The sequence below is a fragment of the Platichthys flesus genome, chromosome 6 (genome assembly GCF_949316205.1).
Source record: "Platichthys flesus chromosome 6, fPlaFle2.1, whole genome shotgun sequence".
Lineage (NCBI taxonomy): Eukaryota > Metazoa > Chordata > Actinopteri > Pleuronectiformes > Pleuronectidae > Platichthys > Platichthys flesus.
In genome coordinates, this window is record NC_084950.1 from 12926852 (window position 1) to 12951715 (window position 24864).

A 24864-nucleotide genomic window follows, 5' to 3' on the forward strand; every position below is an offset into this window, starting at 1 on the left:
TCTTGTGGAAACGTCCCTGTCCAAGGTCCTGAAATCTGCTTTCCCAAGCATGCGTCATGTGACCGCGCGCAGCAGTGCCGAGCTCAGCACCCAGTCCGCTGCTGCTGCTGCTGCTTTCTGGAGGTTTCATGTGAGAAAAGGACAAACCTCGAACTACGATCTCTCATCCTGCCTTCTTTTGACTTTATTTTTCGCTCCCCCCGTTTTGACGATGGGGGATTTGTGGTTCCTCAGAGCGCACGGAGTGTGACAGAAGATTTTAAGGATGCGGGACTTGAGCAGCGCGTTGTGTTCCTCTCTTTCTACTCAGATGCCAACACGGTGAAGACAGAGTGGACCAGGCTGCTGCTGCTGCTGCTGCTGCTGCTGGAGCTCCGCATCCACAAAGTCTTTATTTGATTTTTCCCCTCTTCTTCTTCTTCTTCTTCTTCTTCCCTCCGGAGCGACTTCGGGAAGATGTAAGTGAGAGATCCCACCGTGTGCAGCTCAAAGTCCCCCCCCTCCTCCTCCTTCTCTCTCCATCAAAATGCAGAAGGGAATACGACTTAATGATGGTCATGTCACCTACCTGGGGCTTTTGGCGAAAAAGGATGGTACGAGACGGGGCTGCCTGAGCAAGAAGAGCTCGGACAACACGAAATGGCACAGCAAGTGGTTTGCTCTGCTGCAGAACATGCTATTTTATTTCGAGAACGAGTCCAGCTCTCGACCCTCGGGATTGTACCTGTTGGAGGGATGCATCTGCGACAGGGCGCCCTCTCCCAAACCCTCACTGTCAGCGAAGGAGTGTTTGGAGAAGCAGGTATGGAGACACGCACACACACGCACACACATACACCCTCTCTATCGCTGCTTTATTGTTTTCCAGCCCTACATGTTGACACTGACATCCAAATTTCCTTGCGACCCAAACGTCTCTGAACTCCATTTCACTCCAGAACAAAGTGCCTTTTTATATTCTGCATGTTTTTCTTCTCTTCCTTCGCGCGGTGACCTCAAATCCAGCGACAGCAGCAAAAAAAAACACGAGGTTCCAGATCGCTGCTGTATTGCACGTTATGTAATGCATGCATGGCATTAATGATGAGGTAACAATTCTAACACCTAATGATATTACAGCAGCCCTTGCACTGGGGTATGCAGTATTTTCTGTTGCTTCATGTTGCAGTAAACCACAGCGCAATCTTTTTTTCTTTTTCCTTAATTGGGAGAGTTTTCCTTGATGCATTAAATGTGGTCACAAATGTATTTCTGCTATTAAACTGGTTGGTTGTTTTGCTTTTCGACTTTCAGTCATCATCTTTTTTTATTGCTTTGACGTGATAGGGCGGAGAGCGATTTATCTACTGCTGCTTCCAATAAAACATGCAAGAAAAATATAAATAAGTTGTGGCCTCAGGATTTCCATCTTGTGGTGAGATGGTGACATTACAGCTGAGGCTCAGGACACAGTGGGGTGCCAGTGATCAGTCAGCTCTGATCTAGCTGACCTGCATGAAATGGCTCAATCTAATTTTAGAGCTTTCGCGTTGCATCATCCAGTGTGATGCACTGCTTGTGAAGAGTAGCGGATCTTCATGATGTTTCCATAAGACCCTGTTACCGTGTCGTAAAACAACGTTTGTACATTCAAATGTAATGCGTTTTGCTTCCTGTATCTGAAAAAAAGAATAGAAGGGTCGATCGGCTTGTTCACACTCTCATTGTAAACAAACTGCAGAGAAACAGAATGCCTCTGCGCCACCAGCCCGGCGCTCTGTGCCTGACTCTGTAGGTAGGGCTGCCATCCAAAGTCAGCCCAGGCTCTTCCTGTGAACAGCTGCCCTTGTGCTGACAAAGCAGAATGCAACACACAGGCTAATGTTGTGCTCATCGCTTTAAAAGGTACCAAAACAAATCTGTGTAAGAATTTTAGTTTTTTCTCAGCAGTGTTGTTTTTCTCTACATACTGGTCAATACAATGAACGAGAGTTGACGTGTTTTATTCAGCGAATCCTGTTTGCAGGGAACGAAAGCACTAACAAATATGTGATTGGCATTAGGAGTTAACTCTCAATGTAAACAAACAAACAAACAAAAACAGTAAGAGGCAGAAAACATCACCTCTGCTTCCAACCCCCCCTGGATTTGTGGGTTTTTTGTTTTATAGCAATCCCCTCTAATCCCTACATAATATTTACCCTCAAATGCAGTTTGTATGAAAATGATAATGCGCTTGAGCCCGGGGTTTCCATGGCAACCCTTTTTTGCATCCTAAATAATGATGAAGTTGGAAGAGGCGGGCTAACGGAGGGGAGAGAAGTAGTGTGTCGCATCTCTCCTATTAATGCGAGTGCTACGTGGGCTAAATTTGGTCCTCGCGGTACCTTGGAGGGGTCAGAGTCCATTTATAGAAACTGTGTGCTTTCTCGCTCACTCTGGGAAACGGCGGCACTTCAAACCAATAACACAAAGAAGCCACAGCAGCGATGGATGTGACACAAACTGTACAGCAAATCAAAAGATCTGACTAATAGTAAGCTATGAAAGGTTGGGGTCGGTGATATTGGTGCGAAAGAAAAGTCTAACATCCAAACCAAAGCTCCTCATTAAAATGAAAGTGGATGCACGTTGAGTGTTAACTAACACTAAGTTCTCCAGGGAATATATTACTGTATAGAGCTCATTATGTGGTGCAGGAAAGTCCTTTTATGGCTGCAATAAAACTGAGCTGTTTACCAGTCAGCAAGAATTGGTTAATATAGGAGGAACAGCTCAATCGAAAGAAAGAATCATTGATTTTGGAGCAAGTAACGCTCACGTATCAATATCATGGGATCCTTCAATGCTGTATTGATTCAATATACCTGTTCAGATCAGTAAAAAAAGGTTAATGTACGTGACTCAGCCATAAACATAAAGCAGCATGCAGACAGTGTGCTTAACATCACCTAACACCAGACACTCGCTTCGCTCCCATCACAGAGATCATGAGGGAAAACTACAACAACATGCATGTCTCCCTGCCAGAAATAGATTTCCTTTGACGGTAGGATGAATACCTAATGAATGTGAAGATGGAGGAGCAGTCAGCCATACATGACGATCAGCTGCAGGTTGATAGGTGCCTGTTGAGCATCTGCAGGGCCAAAGATTAGAGTCTGGTCTCAGTCATCACGGCAAGAAGAAGTCCAAGGGGAAGATGACATTTGATGTAGATGGTGAATATATCTGTGAAGGGTCCCGGTCATCCGGGTCATGGTGTCTTCAGGAGTCTTAGGTGTGTACATAGGCAAGAGGCTTCTTCAGTTCTAGTAGAACTAAAAGAACTGCAGAAGATGAAAGTCCAGTTGCCTCCTATATGTACGCTTGAACAACTCCTACATACATATATATGGTAAATGGTCTTTATTTATATAGCAGCATTTCCAGTCTTGATGACCACGCAAAGTGCTTTACAGTTTTGCCGTTCGCCCATTTACACACTACAACACTCTCTCTATTGCACATCTGTCACACACTGCCCCAAGGGGCAATTCAGGGTTCAGTATGTAGCAAGGGCCTTTCAGGATGTGGAATGGGAGAGATTGGTATCGAAACCTCAAACCCTCTGGTTAAGGAAGGAACCACCCAACTTCCAGCCGCTCTGTACAACAAGATACATACAAGAATGTTTATAACAACTGAGGAACAATTTCTCTAAGTAGTTACATTAGTTGTGCCACAGAATGAAGTAGGAGATGTTACCACTGTAAAAACACAGCGGTACTCTTTTAAGAGTAAAGGTAGGACTTTGAGGTAGTACACTGTTATTTGGGATGAAAGTAAAAGAACAAAGTCCCCAAAACTCGTAAATCTATCTGAGAAAGTGGTCTGCAATCTAACATTTAGTTGTCTGAATCAGTAACGTGTAGTAATTATAGCATTTTTTTTTAATGTAGTGGTGCAGAAACTGTATTTTAGGTTAGTGGCAGGTGGAGGTGCCAGGAAACAGCAACTAACACGTCAATATATGTTGTTTCCTGATTACCTCTTCCCGCTCCCACTTAAGAGGAGAGCCTCCATTATTTGTTTTAAATATTACAGCATCTAGGCATTAGTTATTTAACCATTTCTTGGTTAATTCTGCATTTTATGATCTAAGGGAGGATTTCCACACAAATAATGATGTCTTCAATCAAAGTTTGCACATTAAAGACATATTAAGACAAATTAAGTAAAAAATCTCTCGCAATTATGAAAAAAAAAGGACATTTCTTCATCTGTTCAAGTCACAATTAGCTGCTGTTCCTGTTGCTGCTGCTGTTGCTGCTGCTGGGAGTCCAGTGCAAAAGGAATCACATTCATCTTTAATCGAGTGACACAAGAAAACGCAACCTAAGTGTGCACACTGACTGGAGTTGCTAGGAAACAGGTAGCGCACAGTTATGTAATTAGCCGTGGCTCCAGCCTCCATGTCTTATGGCATTTCCTCCTGGGAACCAGAGACATCCCAGGAACTGAGCTGGGGGAGGCTTCCCTCAGCATGCTCCATCAATTGCACTGGTGGGCGAGGAAGATGTGGCTTCCCCAGGCCCTGTGTGGTTTTAAATCACCCACTTGATGTCTGCAGCAGCGAGGCAGTGGAACAAACACAAAGACAAAAGCAGCAGAGATGCTTCAGTCAAACCACTATACAGCACAATGTGTCCAATAATGAATAATTCTGTTGTTACCGACTAGAATCCCTCACCTCTCTCTCTCTCTCCCTCTCTCTCCCCTGTTTCGTTCAGTACTATTTCACCATCAGCTTCACCCAAGAAAACCAAAAGGCCGTTGAGTTGCGCACAGAAGACGTAAAGGACAGCGATGAATGGGTGGCTGCAATATCACATGCCAGGTAAAAGGCACAAATTAGTGAAATTTCAGATACAGCAATTAGAAGTTGAAGCAGTCGCTCGAGGCAAGTAAGTAATGTTTGAGTGATGTAATGAGGGGGGGGCTGTTGCCATGGTTTCATAAGTGGGGTTAAAATATGAGGATAACAGACATGAGGATAAAATGCTTTGTTCACAAGAAAAAACTGATTGCTCCGCTGCATGCACTAATGTCAAATTCATTGTTCAAGCTGCAATACAAAAACATGTATGTGTGTGTGTGTGTGTGTGTGTGTGTGTGTCTGCGTGTGTTACAGTTACAGAAACTTGGCCACCGAGCATGAAAGTCTCACGCAGAAGTATCTTCATCTGCTTCAGATCGTGGAGACAGAGAAAACAGTTGCTAAGCAACTTCGACAACAGATAGAAGATGGGGAAATCGAGATTGAAAGGCTGAAGTCAGAGGTGAGTCCTCCACACGCAGGAGCGGGGGTGCAAACAAATACGCGGCATTATTCAGGTGTGAACCAATTTTCCCACCGCAGTCGCACAACCTCAGTCAAATCTGAATACACCACGCTGCCATCGACTGAATGACAGGAATCACTGGTTTCACTGGAAGGAAATGTTGAATGTTGAAATCCTGGGAAAATAAACATTATTCTTTATTTCAAATTTTGGTTGATAATAATGCAATTCAGATATTTCTCTGTGTGGGAAAATAGTCCCGGTGGTTTGCCAACAATGTTAAGCATGCAGTCAGTCAAAATCAGATTTTCAAAAAATGGTTAAATATTCAGTTATTGAAAAAATTGTCATCCTCACGAATCTATCTTCGGTCTTCACCAGGTTTGTTGGACAGTTCAGGATGAGACTCGACTGATGTTTCACTGGTGCTATTTTTACTTCCTGATCCAATATTGAAGTCTGCACTGTGTGTGACTCGACAGCAGATAGAACAGAGGTTTGGAATAGTGCCTGCTACTCAGCCAAAAGGAGCTTTTAAGATTTCTTTTGTTAATATTTATAAATCAGAATTCTGGATTCATTTATATGCTGAGAGCTGTTAATAGAAATTAGCAAAAATGTCATCTGGACTTAAAATACATTCAGAAAGTATCTCTGTTTGTGTTTTGTGTGTTAAAAAAAAGTAAGAGAGAAGACGGACTCATGGCCCAGATATCTGCTTGCTCTGTATTTCCAAAAGGACAATTGTTTAAATTCAGTCCTAATAAAAATGTAATCTATTATCTAATGATTATTTTGTGCCCACAGTAAGAAAAGCACAACTCTATTACCCCTGGTATAAATATAACTACAGATATTAGCCTTCCATTACACTCCACTTTGCAGAATATCTTTGGGCTATTTTGGCTGAACTGTGTCCTCTGATGTTCCCTTCTACTGTATTTGAAGACTAAAGCGAGCTCTGTTAAAATATCCAGGATTTTGCCCTCTCTCACCGAACCACAGCAGCGGAGGATTACAGGATTTTCTATCTATAGAAGGATGTGTGGCAGCCCGCACACAATATCAGTAAGAACGGCTTTAAATAGTCTTCCTGGTAGCACATCACCACCGCTTCCTGCACCGCGCTCATATTCATCCAAACCACGGATGTGTCTCTTACTTGTTGTGACCTGCCAGCACCACAAATAACATCCGAGCCCGTGGGAAAACAATGTGGATTATTGCTCTGTTCGCCTCATATGTGCAAACTAGTGTAAGACAGAAATGGAAGCACTGCGCCATCACATGTGGTCTGTATTTAATCAGCACTTTTAGTCTTGATGACCACTCAGAGCGCTTTACAGTACAGTTTATTGCAATCCACACACATACAGAGCATCTATGGGCAGCACCTTTTCTATGAGGGGCAAGTCAGGGCTCAGTATCTTGCCCAAGGACACTTCAGCACTTGGTTCAGGGACTTGGTTAGAGGACGACCGCTCTACCCCCTCAGCCGCCCCCCCCCCCCCCCCCCCACCTGTGAGGGCTGCGCTCAGGCCGACCGCTCTTCACTTTGCATCTCCTCTCAGGAACAATGTCTCCAAACAGTGCTGTGTTCAGCGCTGTATTCATCAGATCAAATAGTAATTTTACTTTAATGTGCAAATGTGATGCTTGAATTCAAATGATGTGCTGAATATGCATGAACACAGCTTTATATTGCGTCTCCTCTATGAAATGCAATGACAATTAACTCTCCCGCCATATTCAAAGTAAATGGAGACACTTGGCTTCAAACAGCTCAAACAAGCTCCAGTCTGGGTATTTTATTTATTTTTATTTCACCAGCCTGTCTACATATTGTCAACATGCAGGGCAGTCTGCTATATGTTGCATTCAGGCTAAACTGTCTCAGTGTTCACAGGTCCTGTCACTTTGATTACATGCTGCTACAATAAGTAGGAAGGAGATAAACATGTCAGTGGGACTGATTTGGTCTTTGTTGTGGTCGCTCCCGGGCAGATCGCCGGGCTGCTCAAAGACAACGAGAAAACCCAGGCCAGCCCCGCAGCCACGCCGACCGACGACGACGCCGAAATCAAGAAGATCAAAAAAGTAAAGCATGAAACCCAAACTTGTTTTAATTTTCAAAGTGCATTGTAGACGTTGATGAACTTAAACCTGGTCTGCTTCAGGTCCAGAGCTTCCTGCGAGGCTGGATCTGCAGGAGGAAGTGGAAGACCATCATCCAGGATTACATCCGCTCGCCGCACGCAGAGAGCATGAGGAAGAGGAACCAGGTGGTGTTCAGCATGTTGGACTCAGAGGCCGAGTACGTGCAGCAGCTTCACATCCTGGTCAACAACTTCCTGAGGCCGCTCCGCATGGCCGCCAGCTCCAAGAAACCACCCATCACCCACGATGATGTCAGCAGCATATTCCTCAACAGGTCAGATCGGCAAAGAAAACATACAAATGATAGTGTGTTTCAGTGGAAAAGTCATTTGTGTCTCTGAGGCATTTTTACACTGATCAACTGTCGGAGGTGGGAATGGACCGAGAAAGAAGAAACTGACAAGCAGAAGTCATCAGCTCGGCTTCAATCAGTTGAGGGCCGATCAGTCCCGACCAATCACAGCCATTCTCACATCTAGGCGTCCATTTAAATGTTAAACCATCCTCATCGATCTCCGTTGCGTCACACTGTTGCTGCAAAGTTTGGCCTCCACCACCACAGCCCCAATTTTTCTTAACCAGGCTCAAATGTTTCAAATGTTACTCAATGTCTTGCTTTGGGTTCACTCTTGTACGAAGGGGCGCTACATGTTAAGCTTAGCAAGCTGCTTTGCAAATCAAGTGTTACAGTAAATGGTTTAAGTAAACAAACACAGGATAATACGTAAATTGAATTCCTAACAGGACAAATGCATCACATAAAACTACACGTTTCTTTAAGCTTCAGGAAGAGAGTCAGGTGTCATTTGTAAAGAAATCACACAAAATATCTAAATATTCAATGACATTTGTAAAGATAAAATATAAAAATTGATGTATAGAATTGAAAATAAATATGTGAAAGACATCACTCGCATATAGTGATGAGCATATATAAGAGACACTTTCCAGGGTCAGAGATTCGTGATTTATTGCTTCATCTCTAAAATCAGTGAATGGGTAAATTGGATGACCATGAAACTTGACAACAAATATTAACGATAAATCAATAATATTGACAATCCCCTGATCTGTCGTCTCATAAATTTGCTAGCTTTACATTATCTATTAGTCTAATTAAGGCAGCATATCTACAGATCTGTGTGAGAATACCATAACAACATTCATGGAAAGCATTAAATTATTATAATGATGACTTATCGAAACATATGTCTTCCACTTGTCAAAATCATAAAATAACAAAGATGTGCAGCACTCATCCATGCATTGCCTTGCTTTGAGTATTTTTGTAGCAAGAAAACCAACTTGTTTACTATGTGAGACTTTGCAATGTGCTATTCAACCTCAATTTAAAACATAAACATTTATTTAAACTGAATGAATTCAGGCCACAGCAGAGGGTTCTTTGCTGGACACACAGACAGTCATCTGCATGCGCCCCCCTCATTGGCCTATTCCAAAACTATCCACACAACTATCCAAACACATGCATGCTCCAAACCTGCACATCCATGCTCTCACACACATTGAACTTTCATCTCTCTCGACTTCAACAGGTAAACTCTGCATATCATAAAAAATCTTTCAATCAATATATTTTTCTCTCTGTTTTCCAGTGAAACTATCATGTTCCTACATCAGATATTTTACCAAGGTCTAAAAGCCAGAATAGCGAGCTGGCCAACCCTAGTGCTGGGTAAGACACATCTCATCAACGTTCTTTATTTCATTGTCTTTGCAAAGCTCGTTCTGCGTGTTAACCACGATCGAAGGAGCCCTCTGTATTGTCTGTGTCATTTTGTGTCATTCTGTGTCATTTTTCTCTTGCCGTATTGATCTCTTCCCAGCTGACCTGTTCGACATCCTGCTGCCCATGCTGAACATCTACCAGGAGTTTGTGAGGAACCACCAGTACAGCCTGCAGATCCTGGCTCACTGCAAGCAGAACCGAGACTTCGACAAGCTGCTGAAACAGTACGAGGCCAAGCCCGACTGCGAGGAGCGGACCCTGGAGACCTTCCTCACCTACCCCATGTTCCAGGTCAGCTCGTTTGTCTCGCTGATATACACGCTGAATTAAGGCAAGCCCATATGTTTGCTGCAGAGCTGCGGCCCGGAGCCAGAGTTTGTCGTTAATTTTGCTCTCTCGCAGTCGCTCCGGGCCAAGTTCTTCTCTCCATATACAAATGGTACCCTTGGGCCGTATATTTCACCAGCTTACTTCAAGATGGCTATTGCTATGCCAATGATGCCCCATTCCAGTTGTTTGTAAAACATATGGCCACTTTGTTTTTTTGTACATTTAAAGCTGTGCATCTTTTAAAGTTACTGTCTGTGACCCAAGCAAAATACAGTCCATCACTGGAACTGCCGTCACTGTCACAGATATCGTTTACACACTTTTATATCGTTACTAGTCCATACATGATTCCATCTGTTTTCTTATCTTAAAAATGTCAATTTAGTCTTTTAGATTTACTTTTTTTATGCAATCCACTATACCCACCACTAACTTTAACCCACTATTAAATCAATGAATGTCTGTAATAAAATTGTAAATATTATGCATACAGTTATGAGTCAAGAATTGTGTATTTTCTCTGTATGAATCCAGCATCATAGCTGAGGCTGCTATTGAGGACACTGAGGTCATGTCCTCATCTTTATCTTTGAATTTAGGGTTTTATCTTCCTGCTGAGTAGGAGTTTATGATACCTACATCGCATACGTCTAATTTCTCAGGTGAAATTTAACTGACTTCTAATTTAGCAGGCATTTGTCAGCTTTAGCTCAGAATATCCCTGCAGTGTCTTCCATGTCTCTAAAAAGTGGTTGTTTTTGGAGCTTGAGTTTTAATAATGGCTCATTTCTGGCGAGGTACGCAGTTTCCCAGCAGTCCACCCTGCTGGGGCCAACTACAGGCTATGCTGTGTTGATAGCAAATTTTTGCTGATGAGTGTAGTTTGTGCTCTCCACTGATCTACTTCTCATTAGTGTACGTGCACGCTGGCACTTGTATGTTCCTGTGTGTGCATGTTTTGCGTTGTTGTTGATGAGCCCTTAAATTTGGGAATGACTCCCCTGTTGCTTTCTCTTCTCACTCCATAGATTCCCCGCTACATTCTTACACTCCACGAACTTCTGGCCCACACGCCCCACGAACACATAGAGAGGACCAGTCTGGACTACGCAAAATCAAAGCTAGAAGAGCTTTCCAGGTACATTTGTCTCAAATCAACACTTGCATGTGGCCTCAACTGAGCAACATAGAGCAATCACAGGCCTACTTCTCACCTAGATTTATTGTGTGTGGTGGTCGGTTGCGGTACACCACAAAAACCTTTGATTGTTGTTTCCTGAATCTATATAAATGTATATGGCAAAAGCATTAGAATTAATCTTTTAAAGATAATTTCAAACTCTAAATATTAATATTCATACTAGACTCTGAGGGTTTCTATGTGTTATTTTACAAGTTTGAGAAATGCTTGGATTTTGAATAAAGTGCAGCATAGAGCTGTTGTAGAAAGCAATACAAGTGAAGTGACATTATGAGACACAAACTTCAAAACATAATGTCAACTGCTTGTAAACAAATTAAACCGTTGACACGTGAAAAAGCAATTCTATCTTAAAGGTTGCAAAAACAAACCTCTTGCTAAATCCAATGATGTGCACAAACATGAGGTGAATTTTTCCATCAAGATTTCTTGCATTTAATGGCATTTTTGTGTCTGATCAAATTAAACTGATGGATTTTCCCTTTTTTTTTTCTAGAATCATGCACGATGAGGTTAGCGAGACAGAGAACATCAGGAAGAACCTGGCTATAGAGCGAATGATCGTGGAGGGCTGCGAGATTCTCCTCGACACCAGCCAGACATTTGTACGACAAGGTACAGTAACTCCTGTCTCAGGGGCGTGTCCGGAGGGGGGGGTGGGGGGGGGACTGGCCCCAGCTGAAATCTCATTGGCCCCTAAAGTGCCCCTGTGCTCTCAGTACTCTTTTTATGACTTACCAACAATACTATCAATAAATGTGATTGTTAGAAATGTACTTAGCCCCTAAATATATTGTGACCCCTGATTTAGAAAAATCCTAGATCCACCACTGCCTATAAAACATTATTCTACCCTGGTCTTACATCTTCAGCCCTGCATTAGAAGGGGAGATACTCAGTTTTCATGCAAAAAGGCCCATCTCTTTCTCTCCCTCTATCTATCACTCACTCTCTCTCTCTTTCTATCTCTCTGGGAAATAACATGTGCTTCTCATGAGGATAGTTTTTAATTGCCAAGTGTAATTAGACTGTTCTGAGGGGAAATGATGATGAATCTGGGACTGTAAATGTCACTCATCCCCAATAGGCCTCGAAGGACGAGCACAGCGAAAACCGAAATGTTGATTAATTTGATCTCTAGTTTCTCACGTGACCGTGGATGTATTAAATTTTAGTGGAAGGCTAGACGAGCAGTTTCACATCAATTATTTCCTTCACTTAACCCATTTTCTTGGCTACTATCCATTTATATGCGTCTATCCAAATCTCCCCTTCTCCCTCTCTCCTTCTTCTAGCGATTTACACTCACTCTTTCATTGCCACATACAGGGTCTCTCATCCAGGTGCCGATGAGCGAGAAGGGCAAGATCACCCGTGGGCGACTGGGCTCTCTGTCTCTGAAGAAGGAGGGGGAGCGGCAGTGCTTTCTCTTCTCCAAGCATTTAATCATCTGCAACAGGGGTTCTGGGGGAAAGCTTCATCTCACCAAGGTAGGCCCGTGCTGCTGAGCCACAGTGTGGCGGCGCTGCTCCTTATTATCAAACGTCACAGTCTTAAAGAGCAGCGCAAGCCCCGGATCTCCGGCTGAAGTGAACAGATTAACTGACAGGAAGATGAAAGCTACAGGGTCCGCAATCTTGTGCCTTTTATCAGTGGCAATTACCACTGGACACACACACAGGCTCATTGTTTGACAGCAGCAGCTTGAATTGTGTCATGGAGTGGTGCTGTATTATAACTAAACATTACACAGGGTGATTGATGTTTGAGTTTAAGGATTAAGACCGAAAAGCCTTAGATAAAGTTACAGTTAGTCTTATGACATGTTTTAGTTGTAACCGTTAACATTTTTAATGATAATCTCAAAAGTTTGTGATACTATTCATGGTTGTCATCAACATTGCACAAACTCATAAATATCAGTCCCCTAAACATTCTCGCGTTAACATTTTTTAAGATCCGCAAATGATTCTCTGAGAAATCTCTATAAATGTGGAAAAACACCCTCTCTTGCAACGAATGTGAAAAAAAAGAAAGTGAAAAAAAAATCCTGGATCCGTTTCCTCATCAGGACCTGAACCAAAATTGAAAGGCTGCCTTCCTGATACATATCACATCCTTACACCAAATTTTGTGATAATTTGTCCAGTACTGTTTGCATCATCTAAGCTAAGATAATTAACAGATCGACAAACAGACCGTTGCAGAAATATGTGAAGAAGTGAAGTTTTATCCAGAAAATTCATCACAGCAGTCCATTGCAGATTACCAACTTTGCAGCATTAATGTCAGGTACTGTGTTGAGACAACTGTGGCTAGTATTAAGACACTGAGTGTGTACTGTGTGTGTTGTTCACAGAATGGAGTCATCTCGCTTATAGACTGCACTCTTATGGAGGACCCTGAGGGGACAGATGATGAGGGTGAGTGTTTTATTCATGTATAACATCTTACAGGAAAATGCATCGCACATACCATGTGAGATGCTGTATATAATGCATGATTACTTGAGTGTGCCGGACTTGATTAATATTTGATTATTAACATTTGAAACTACTGGAGTCAATTAAGTTTCTAATAAATGAATGTTTAGTAATGATATTCCAGTTTTTGGCCAAATGTTGATAAGTTTTTATTGAAATAAATATTTGATATGAATGTCCTCACTCAATTTGTTTTACTTTTATCTGTAGAGGAAATGACAGCTAACCTTAATTCTTTGCGTTTACCTCAAAGCCAAATCAGACAAGAGCGGCCAGGACATTGAGCACCTGGACTTCAAGATTGTCGTGGAGCCAAAGGACAGTCAGTCATTCACAGTCATCCTGGTGGCCTCCTCCAGGCAGGAGAAGTCTGCATGGACCAGTGACATCAGCCAGGCACGTCAACACACATCACAGTCCCTGGCCGTCAGACGAGGAGCCGAGGACGTAGGCAGAAAGGCTGCATGTCGCAGAACTCACTAACGTTTTCCTCTGTCCTCTCTGTTTGCTTCGTCCCTGTGTGCGCCACAGTGCATAGACAACATCCGGTGCAATGGGCTGATGATGAACGCCTTTGAGGACAATTCCAAAGTCACAGTACCACAGATGATCAAGTAAGCAGTTTTTTTATTTCCACCCCTTTTCCTTGCGTTTTTTTACCTGGCATTTATTTCTAATTTTGTTCAACTTTCTTTATCCTGAGCAGATCAGACTCAAGTCTGTACTGTGATGATGTGGACATCCGCTTCAGTAAGATGATGAACTCCTGCAAGGTGCTGCAGATCCGCTACGCCAGCGTTGAGCGCCTGCTGGAGAGACTGACCGACCTCCGTTTCCTCTCCATCGACTTCCTCAACACCTTCCTGCACTCGTATCGTGTGTTCACCACCGCCGACGTGGTGCTAGACAAACTCATCACCATCTACAAGAAGCCCATCAGCGCCATCCCTGCTCGGTGAGTCACATTACTTTTGGACAGACTTGATTGTTGCCGGATTGTTGTCAACAAGACAAACAAATGTTATTTTAAATGTTTGGCATGTTTCCAAATCTGGTTGCTTAAAGAGGAAGTTCATCTATTGTAATGTGAGTTGGTGTCATCCTGTAGTCAATGCAAGGCGCAACAGCCAAGAAATGTGGCACTATGAACTTTTAGATTTAAGTGAAGACATATGAGCTGCTTAATTCTTACTTAAATTTTACCTGAATGTGTTCAGTTCCAAACTTAAATGAAATGCTAGACAGCACTAAACCACAACCATTTTTGAATGAGAAAACTATAGACAGTATATAAAGGTGCACGTATACTAAGATGCAAGAAGCTTCTCCACTTCCTCCCATTTTATTCAAAATGAAGCCAAAATACCCTTAATACAAAGGTGCGATAGTGAGTTCCCACAGATGTAATCTGTAATGTTTTTTTAAAGCATTAAATAACTAATTTATTTGATGTATATTTTGATTCTTTAGTTTGGTCTATGTCCCATCCACTAACAAGGAGGAGGCATGGTTTATGAGCTATACTGCAGCCAATCATTAGTGATTTGACTTTTGGGCAGCTATGACTTCGTCGCTCTTTATCTGTATTTGAAACAAATAGTTTTTGGTATTCAGAATGAATATACATATATAAACAGGCAGATAGAAGCACAGAATCCACATAGGAAGTAACAGGGAATCCGCTTTAAAAATTGTGATGTATCATTTTCAAATTCAGTCTAACTTGATGAATACTGTATGTAGATATGGTCATTACAGTTAAGCAAATAAAAATGTGTTTTTCAGGGTTATTGCTAGAACTAATAGCCAATTTTAGATACTGTATTTGACACTGGAACAATGTCAGGCTTCATATGTGATTTTCGGCACTGTGATTTTCGGCTCTGTGATGTATCAGCGTTGCATTTGTGTGTGTGTGTTTATGTGTGTGTGTGTACTTCTACTTATACCTTTGTGATGACCATTCTAAGGACATTTGTTTGAGGGGTAAGATTTGGTTTTAGGGTTAGGGTTAGAATTAGGTTCAAGTTAGGCATTTAGTTTTGATGGTTAAGGTTAGGGTAAAGGGCTAGGGAATGCAATCCTCACTTAGACAATAAAGTACAAGTGTGTGTGTGTGAGTGTGTGTGTGTGTGTGTGTGTGTGTGTGTGTGTGTGTGTGTGCGTGTGTGTGTGTAGGTGCGTGTCTGGTTAAAGGTAATATTTGGGTTCCTCCCGCCTGACTGGGAGTGTCTCAATCAGGGCTCTATCGCTTTATGGTAGCAAACCTCAATGCTGCAGGGCCCCACCCTCTCTCTCTCTCTCTCTCTTTCCCTCTCTCTCTCTCTCCCTCTCTCCCAGTCTTCCCTCTCCTCGCAAAAGATCCATAGTGTGAAATGCTGATGAAGTGTTGCAGTGGGGCGAACTCGCCACTCCACAGGCAGCCAAGTTCCCACTGTGGGGTTCAGATCAGGGAGAGCTCCCCATGCCCACGCCCTGCAGCACGCTCTCCCGTGGCGCTTGTCATGTCACTGTGAGACACCTACACTTGGCTGCTTGTGTCAGCAGTGGCCGTGCGCACTTTCACTCGCTGTGCTATTTATGGGAACCCGTGAGGTCGCCAGGAGGGTGGCAGGGAGTGGGAGAGGGTTTCTGGAACACTGCAGCATGTATCCTGCTCTAAAACTATGAGATGCGACTGCAGAGGCACTTCTGGTTGCCTGGCTGACTCGGTTTGCATAAATTATTTAGGAGGTGTTGTGTATTTAGTTAAGCTCTTAAAACAGAGTGTACTTAACAAATATCAAAGAAACACATTCCTATGTGCTGAATTCAAATGCATATATCCTCCCTTGATGCAGGTCCCTGGAGTTATTCTTTGCCAGCAGTCAGAACAGTAAACTCCTGTATGGAGAACCTCCCAGCTCCCCGAGGGCCAGCAGGAAGTTCTCCTCCCCTCCTCCTCTTGCCATCACCAAGAACTCATCCCCGAACCGGCGGCGCAAGCTCTCCCTCAACATCCCCATCATCACTGGGGGCAAAGCTCTTGACCTGGCTGCCCTCAGCTGCTCCTCAAATGGCTATGCAAGTATGTACTCGACCATTTCGCCATTCAGCAAGACCACCTTGGACATCAATAAGCTTTACGTGTCCAGCCCCGTCGCAAGCAAAATCCCAGACGAGGGCGAGGACAAGAAAGACAAGGCGGAGGAGACATCAGCGTGCAAACAAGGTGGGCCTGGAACAGACATTTCGAGCAAAGTCCTCCAAGTTTGTTTTGCTGTAATGGTGATTTGAGTAACTTGTGTGTACTTGTTGTGATGCAGATCTGTCAGTGCGAGAGGAAGGCGACAACGATCCAAACCAGAGTGACGATGGGGACGCAGAGGCTTCTCCAACCAAGTCACCGACCACCCCAAAAAACCTCAAATGCAAAAACTCCTCAGGTACAGCCTGTCCTAGACATGTGCACTAACATCCTGTATGCAATACCTCTGCCTGAGCCTCATTTACCACTGATCCCTCAATATTTAACCCAAGAGTGAGCACATAACAAAACAAAGCATGAAGCTGAAAATATTACATTTGTAATAAGCCATAATTTATTGTCTCTTATATAGAAATTAAGTGCTCAAATAGATATAGGTTGCAATTATCATTTTTTATATAAATGTTTATTATGGAAAACATTCCTGAAAAACATTAATGTGTCAGTGGTTATGAGCATGTGGGGAAAGCCAATGCTTGGCCTCAGTAGGTGTGAGGGAAACTTGTGTCATAGCAACTACATCAACACTGTGTTTTCCCTGCCGCCCCCAGTAACAAGGCCGTTTCAGAGCCAAGATTATCTGTGCCTTCTGCATCAAATTACAAAACTCACACAATGGACTTTTCTTTTTTAAAGAGTAAACCCAGTGCCTCTGGAATATGTGAATTAGCGGATAATGTGAAGAGCTTTGTTGTGTCTCACATGGTGAAGGATTCTTGGCTGCGTATGATCTGTCTATGTTCCCAGGATTTAAACATAGCAGACTGCAGAGAATCTGTTGATTCCTCTGCTGTGCTGATATTTGGCCGCTATATTTAGCTGCAACCATCTTGATTATCAAAGCCTCTTGTAAAGGAAAGTGTGAAGGGACAGATTGTGTTGGCCTGTAGTGCCCCCTAGTGGAGGCTTGTGCAGGGAGAAGAACCAGGTCATTCTGCAGTGTATTTGAATTATGTTACACCTACTTATATACTGTATGCTGTCCTTTACTAGTTTACCATTTTTGTTGCAAACTCTGAGACACATATACAGTGCGAACCTTTAACTTGTAATGCCTCTTCTTAAACTGACTACCACTTTCATTTACATGGCACCAGAATAAGTCACGGATTGTTTTCTCTTTATTTGTGCTTCATTGTAGAGTTCTCTCTGTTTTCCTACAATAACGGCATGGTGATGTCCTCATGTCGAGAGCTGGATAACAACCGCAGTGCCCTGTCTGCTGCCTCCGCCTTTGCCATCGCTACAGCTGGAGCCAATGAGGGCACACCAACCAAGGAAAAATATCGACGCATGTCCCTCGCCAGCACTGGTACAGAAACATACCCACTAAAGTCCTAGTGTAGTTATTGGTTGACCTCACTGAGTTCCACTGATTTTAGTTTTTTGACTTTTTTGACAATGCCGAGTGCGACATATAAATGGGAGCTCATTTTAAAATATCCCCATTGTGCAGGTTTCCCAACCGATCAGAGAAATGGAGACAAAGAGTTTGTGATCAGACGAGCAGCGACCAACAGGGTTCTGAACGTCCTGAGACACTGGGTGTCCAAGCACTCCCCGGTAAAAAAAACAACAACTCACAAAGACTAAGTTGGGCTCAGTATATATTTCTGCAAATTGTTAAATGTGTTTGTGTGTGTGTGTGTATCTCCAGGACTTTGATAATAACAATGAGCTGAAGACAAAGGCGATTGTCTTCCTGGAGGAAGTGATGCACGACCCCGAGCTGTTGACTCAAGAGAGGAAAGCAGCAGCCAACATCATCAGGTACTGTAATGTGCTGTTTCACTGGAGGATTTCAATTCATACTGTAATCACAGTATCTTAAAATGATCCATTATACTGTTCATACCTTTGAGCTTAACTTTCTCTTCTGTCCATCAGGACTCTAACTCAGGAAGATCATGGTGACAATCAGATCACCCTCGAGGACGTGACACAACTGGTACAGTTATAGTATTGAGCATAAAAAGATTATAATAAAATATTAAAAATATATATATACTCTTTTATACTGGTAAGGAGACACTTTATAGAAGCTGCTCATTATTATTAAAATTCTGTCTATAGGAAATTAAACAAATAAAAATGTTTTTTATCAATGAACAAATTGTTACAGCTCTAACCCACTTTGGCTTTTCAGTAGATTTGTGATTGAAGAAGTTACCTACGCTGGAAGAGACGTCTCACACAAGGGCATTCATAGAGAACACGCATGCAAAGCCACAACTTGAAACCTGAACCCACAACACATCTACAAAGGCTACAACACCAAAGCAACAGCCACAACACAAATGCCAAAGCCACAACACAAATGAAAAAGCCACAACACAACCACAAAAGCCAAAACACCAAAGCAAGAGCCGCAACACCAAAGCAAAAGCTACATCACAAATGCCAAAGCCACAACACAAATGAAAAAGCCACAACACAAATGAAAACGCCACAACACAACCACAAAAGCCAAAACACCAAAGCAAGAGCCGCAACACCAAAGCAAAAGCTACATCACAAATGCTAAAGCCACAACACAACCACAAAAACCCCAACACCAAAGCAAGGGCCACACCACATACACAGGAAGTGAGGGTCAACGGACAGAGTTACTTAGTGTGGTCAAGTGATCGATGAATGGGTCTCAACTGTCGCTTGTGAAGATGCTAACAGACTTGTTGCCTTTAAAATGAGGTGCCAGTTTGTTTGAGGTGTTACGGTACAGGTGCGTCTTTGCTTTTTGGATGCTCCAAGCACCTGTACCATAACATCTAAAATAGACAGGCATCAAATTTTCACAAAGGTCCACTCACTTGACAACATAAACTCACCCTGGGCATTTTGTGGTCAACGTCTGTTGTGCTGCATGTGTGAGACATCTCAGCCACCGTACTTACCTGATGTCTTCCGTCCATCTACTTTTCTCTATCAAACGTTAGTCAAGCAAACATCTACCCAATTTTTCACAATGGGAACCTAGTAAATCTCATCTCAGAGGAACTAGGTTTCTTAATGGGATCCTTCTTCAGCCATGTACCAACATCAAGTTTATTTAATTGAAAATAACTTTGTGCACCTTTAATCATTTGGGGTTGTTTTGTGTGTCCTAGGTGGGAGAGGGGAAGACCGACTCCTTTGAGAGTCATTCTGCATTGGAGATCGCAGAGCAGCTCACTCTCCTGGACAACCTGGTGTTTAAGGTCATCCCATATGAGTAAGTGCCATCACATCACCTGTTCATGTTAGTTACACAGAGGAATACAAATTTAAATTGTTTTATATATTTGCCTGTTCGCTTTACAGGGAATTCTTTGGACAAGGCTGGATGAAGAACGATAAAAATGAGAAGACTCCGTTCATCATGAGAACAACAAAGCACTTCAACGATGTATGTTCCATTAAACAAGCACAACTCCTCTATTCTACCTTTTATGATTTACAAAAAAAAAATATTGAGTCCATACCTTCCATTTCTCTCTTTCCTCTGCAAGGTAAGTAACCTTATTGCCACAGAGATCCTGCGCTGTGAGGATGTGGTCACAAGGGTCACAGTCATCGAGAAATGGGTGGCCGTGGCCGACATTTGTCGTTGTCTCCATAATTACAACGCAGTGCTCGAGATCACCTCCTCCCTCAACCGCAGCTCTGTCTTTCGCCTCAAGAAGACCTGGCTCAAGGTTTCAAAGCAGGTGTGTATCACCCTATACATCGGTTAACAATGTTTCTTCCAAATACGTTTAATTGTGTTCTTCATAACCTTTTCCGCCAGACAAAAGGATTGATTGACAAGCTGCAGAAGCTGGTGTCATCAGAGGGGCGGTTCAAAAACCTGAGAGAGGCTTTAAAGAAGTGAGTTCAGTCTACAGACATCATTTTGGGCTGGATAAGTGAGGAAAACTTGCAGGACACGTAGATGATGGTGTGATGATGTGTGTTCCCACCAGCTGTGACCCTCCCTGTGTGCCCTACCTGGGGATGTACCTCACTGACCTGGCTTTCATCGAGGAGGGAACGCCAAACTACACAGAAGACAACTTGGTCAACTTCTCAAAGATGAGGATGGTGAGCTCTTCTGGGTCCTGTCAAACAAGGGACTTCCTGCAAATGTATGTTTTACAGTCTGAAGTAATAATACCCTGCATTTCAGATTTCACACATCATCAGAGAAATCAGACAGTTTCAGCAAACAGCATACAAGATTGACCTGGAGCCAAAGGTAAAACCATATTTAGTTTAGTTTTAACTTCTCAAGCATTTAAAAGGGACTATTGCCAAGGGGACAAGAACAAATTTGTTTATTGACCTGATTTTTACTAAAATACATAATCAGTCAATAGTACACACTGTTTTAGTCTAGAAGGTAACAGGCTAAAAAGTTGGGAACAGCTTATGTATTTTAAAAACTATAAAGATTAATTACAATTCATTTTTTTTTTGCATGTTTCAGGTTGCCCAATATCTACTGGATATGACTTCTGTTCTGGATGAAGAAAGCATGTACGAAGCCTCACTCAGAATTGAGCCAAAAGTGCCCAACTGATAAGGAAGGTGGTTCTTTATGTTATTTTCTTTGTTAATATTACACATGAGTTAACATACAAACTTTTGTATAGTTGTACATGTTTAAGATATTTTCTCTTCTGTACAGTGGATGTTTAAAGTTGTCTGAAGACACAAATCATTTCAGCGTATATATATTTTTGTGTGTTACCGTAACCACCAACGCCACCTGCTTTAAAAATCAACAATTTACATTTCTTTGAGTTATTTCTAGCATAATAACAGAGGTCACTTTGTTTCCAGGTAACTGTGTGTTCTTTGTGACCAATGACATTATTTTGCATCATCATATACTGTGTTGACTTTTGCACTTTCCGAGCACCCCTGCTGCCGGCCATCATTCTTTTTGCTTACAATTTATTGACAAGTGAATTTCTCTGCAACCAATGTAGCAATGTAAAAATATGTAATTGCATCAAATCAGGTGAAAGAGCACCGAGGATTTAAACTACATTTGAAGCTGTGGGACAATGATCATAGGAGATGAAGTATCTGAAGCATAACTGTCTTTTTGCTTCCCAGACCAAACCAACAGAGATTTCTTTCCCTTTTTGCTCAATACTCTGAAGGAGACAGGGGTTGCCAACCATTTTTGAACGGGAACATTTCTATATAATTAAGTGTGTCCCAATTCAGGGGCCTCATCCTTCAAGGGACATTGTGATGCCTCTAGTCCCTAAAGGCCATGCCAAATGTCCCTAGCTTGTCCCTCTCTTACCATTTCATTTTTCACTACTTTGACTGTCCGCACGTTCTGAAGCCCAGCCACCTGCACAGCTAGTGTGATAGCTTCATCACCAGCACACAATGATTCCTGGGACAGGTTGGCCGAAGAAAGATCCACCTGCTGGATCCTTCGTTGCTCAGGAATGGAGGGGCGCATCCGTCAGCCGCAGTTGAAAGAGTCTTGTATGGGATAGTCTTGTCGCGTTGCTGTGACACATAATCGGTTCGCAAATGGAGCCGCTGAAGGAGGAGGCTTCTGAATTGGGACACACCTGCAGTGTCATAGTGTGGCAGCCTAGTGGGAACCATCAGGAATGATATTAAAAAAGATAACAAAGCTCTACTGAATGAAAGCTCTACTGGTTACCTCACATTCTCAGAAACTTCTAGTACCTCTGCTAGTACCTATGTGCGGCTGTACCTTGGCCCAGCAATAGTTTGAGCTAAATTCTAATGTCAGTGCACATACAAATCACACTGACATTGTTAACATGCTAATGTTTACCAGGTGTAATGTTTACCTTCTACAGCATATTTGTTTTGCATGGCAGCATGCTAACATTTGCTTATTAGCAATAAAACACACAGTCCATCATACCATTAGCTTTACAGATATAAACCACATTATTGTAATTGTAATGCTGAGCTGGTGTAAGGACAGACAATCACCAAACCTTTTATAGTTCGGCCTGATGGCGAAATTTGCACCAGGTTTTCTGTCCAATAGTAGCAGAGATATTTTGCACTAAAAAGGAAAGGAAAGGGATAACTAAAGTCATTCATCCTCTCAGCTCCATGGAAATATGGACCAGATTTCATGGCAGTCAATCCATTTGATATTCAGTTCCTTCTCTCTGTTCAAATCTCATTGTTAGAACTTTGCTAGCATTGCAAAACACAATTACATTATAATGTTACATCTTGAAAGAAAAATATGTTACCAAACATAATAGCCTATAAATTGTTGAAATATTCATATTTTGTGTGTGTGTGTGTTGGGGGATCATACAGTTTGCCCAGGGCGCAGTAGTGGTGGCCGAGCCTGGGGTTGGGAGCCTCAGGTCTACAATAAACATCTTCATTAACAATTCATAATAAAAAATAAAAAAAATTGTTATAAAGCGAAACACCCAATTTGTAGACTGGTGTTATATAAGTTTTCCAGACCGATCTGAGACACCTCAGTTTAATTTGTATAATCAAATATAAGCTTTATTTCAGCAAGCACTGCTAAAAGCACATTTGTATCTCTTCAGTTTGCTGTGAAAGATGAGTCATCTGAACTTTCTGTTCCACTTGGAGTACACCAGTTTCTTTTTTTTGGTATTTGTTCAACTCAATCTCATGACAAAATCTCACACGAGGTGGTAAGTGTTGTACCTTCAGGTTTCGGCGATACTTTTGTAGAGTAAAAGGTTGTTGCTCTTCTGTAATTAAAAGACAATCTGTCCTTTTTGCTGTTCCAGTGATTGTGGAACGTGACTGTATATCACTCTGTTATATGCATCGCTGTTACAAACTATGATACCATGTGAATGGCCTCTGCCTGCAGCATTCAAACACTATTTTTGTAGTAGTATAAGACAGAGTGACCTGCTCTTTATATGTCCATGGGAAAGTATTTTGTACTTTGTTGTTATTTCACTTCTCACTGAGATGTGCTGTACATTTTGTACAAGCAGCCCTGCATACTTCTCAATGTGGAACTGTCTAATTCTTTAAAAAAGGAGTTGTATCTCAAGCTTAAACACAAAATGCTACGACAGTGTGGTCATGCAACCATGACTTAGCGATAGGAGACAACTTCAGAGTGTTTTGCATTTATACTGTAATCCTGTCTATAACCATTTCTGTTAGCAGGAATATAGTAATGTAGTGCTTATTCTGTGAATATTGTATGTATTTTTACTATGTATGTACAGTACACTTTTAAAGCTCATGTGGCAGGCATGCAACACCTTCACAGACAGAATAATACTATATACTTATACTGTATACACTTATACATGCACATACTCTTATAAGGTATATAAACAAATAAACATTTTGCTGTTAGCAATACCCAGTGGTATGAAAATTATCTTTCAACCCTCCTGTCTCCGCTCCTTGAGATATATTCCCAGTTTTGTAAAAAAAATAAAAAAGCAGTATTAAAAGTTTGCTGATGACAACAACAAATTAACAAAATATGTTTCCCAGTTACCTCTTGCTAATAAATCCATTTTATCTCAGGGGCATTTTGTCTCAATTGTTTTTGTAGATCAGTCTGTTGACATCATGTTCATCTAATCTCATGTAATATAACTTTATCTATGATTCTTTAATAACCGCTACCTGTCCTGGCAAGCAATTATGTATAATGACCTACAGTAATCATCTTCATGTGAAAAAATTATCTCTAACATTTATACAAATTCATTCTTACAAACGCTTGATTGGCTTAAATTTACTTCTATTACTTACTTATTACATAATGTTGGAGACACAGTTTGGGCAATGTTTTGCTACTATAAGGGTGCATATGATTTCATTATAGTTGATTGTTGGACCACATCAGAAAATGTCTCTAATAGGTGCTATTTCCTAATGTCCTTTTATTGAGCACATGCAATTGAAAGTGGATTGGTGTTTGCTCTGACTGTTCGATAGTTTCTAAACCATGGAAATGCTGCTGTGTCTTCCTTCTGAGAAATCTAGAATTTAGTGATATCTAGTGGTGAAGTTGCATTTTGCAGCTGAATATCCCTCACATCACCCTCCAAACATTGAAGAAAACCTGTGGTAGCCTTCAGGTGTTGTAAAACATCAAAAAGGTATTTAGTTTGTCCAGTTTGGGCTACTGTAAAAAACATGGCAGCCTCCACAGAGAGGACCTGCTTATCATGTAAATATAAAGTATTTAAATATAAAGCTCCCATTCCAGGTTAAAGAAAACAATACTTCCTACAATTTAGATTTTTACACACTAGTTAAAACATCACTAGAGTTATATCATAGATCCCTTTCGTATAAATCTTGCACCCTGAACCTTTGAGACTACAAATCAATTACTGAGGGAGGAGACTACATTTCCCAGAAGCCTCCCCCACGCCCAGCTTCCACCAATCAAG

General features: G+C 41.9%; 1 protein-coding gene across 1 annotated transcript; it reads left to right on the plus strand.

Moving 5' to 3' along the window:
• Positions 1-526: 526 nt before the first annotated feature.
• On the plus strand, positions 527-23980 carry rasgrf1 (Ras protein specific guanine nucleotide releasing factor 1). The gene is made up of 27 exons (XM_062390875.1): positions 527-802; positions 4752-4858; positions 5153-5300; positions 7308-7400; positions 7481-7734; positions 9077-9156; positions 9308-9501; positions 10569-10678; positions 11238-11356; positions 12071-12231; positions 13101-13164; positions 13478-13620; positions 13756-13838; positions 13931-14179; positions 16065-16435; positions 16530-16649; positions 17613-17783; positions 17928-18034; positions 18129-18241; positions 18359-18419; positions 19579-19682; positions 19772-19856; positions 19960-20157; positions 20238-20317; positions 20413-20530; positions 20616-20684; positions 20916-23980. Exons 1-27 carry the CDS (start codon positions 527-529, stop codon positions 21006-21008), a joined length of 3771 nt encoding a protein of 1256 aa, XP_062246859.1. The 3' UTR covers positions 21009-23980.
• Positions 23981-24864: the final 884 nt, after the last annotated feature.

What these genes read in the sequence shown, in the direction of transcription:
- rasgrf1 (XM_062390875.1), top strand. Translation starts at nt 527, where the DNA reads ATGCAGAAGGGAATACGACTTAATGATGGTCATGTCACCTACCTGGGG. An exon ending in GCTGCAATATCACATGCCAG is followed by an intron (nt 4,859 to 5,152) that starts GTAAAAGGCACA and finishes CGTGTGTTACAG; the next exon opens with TTACAGAAACTTGGCCACCG. An exon ending in AAGCTAGAAGAGCTTTCCAG is followed by an intron (nt 10,679 to 11,237) that starts GTACATTTGTCT and finishes TTTTTTTTCTAG; the next exon opens with AATCATGCACGATGAGGTTA.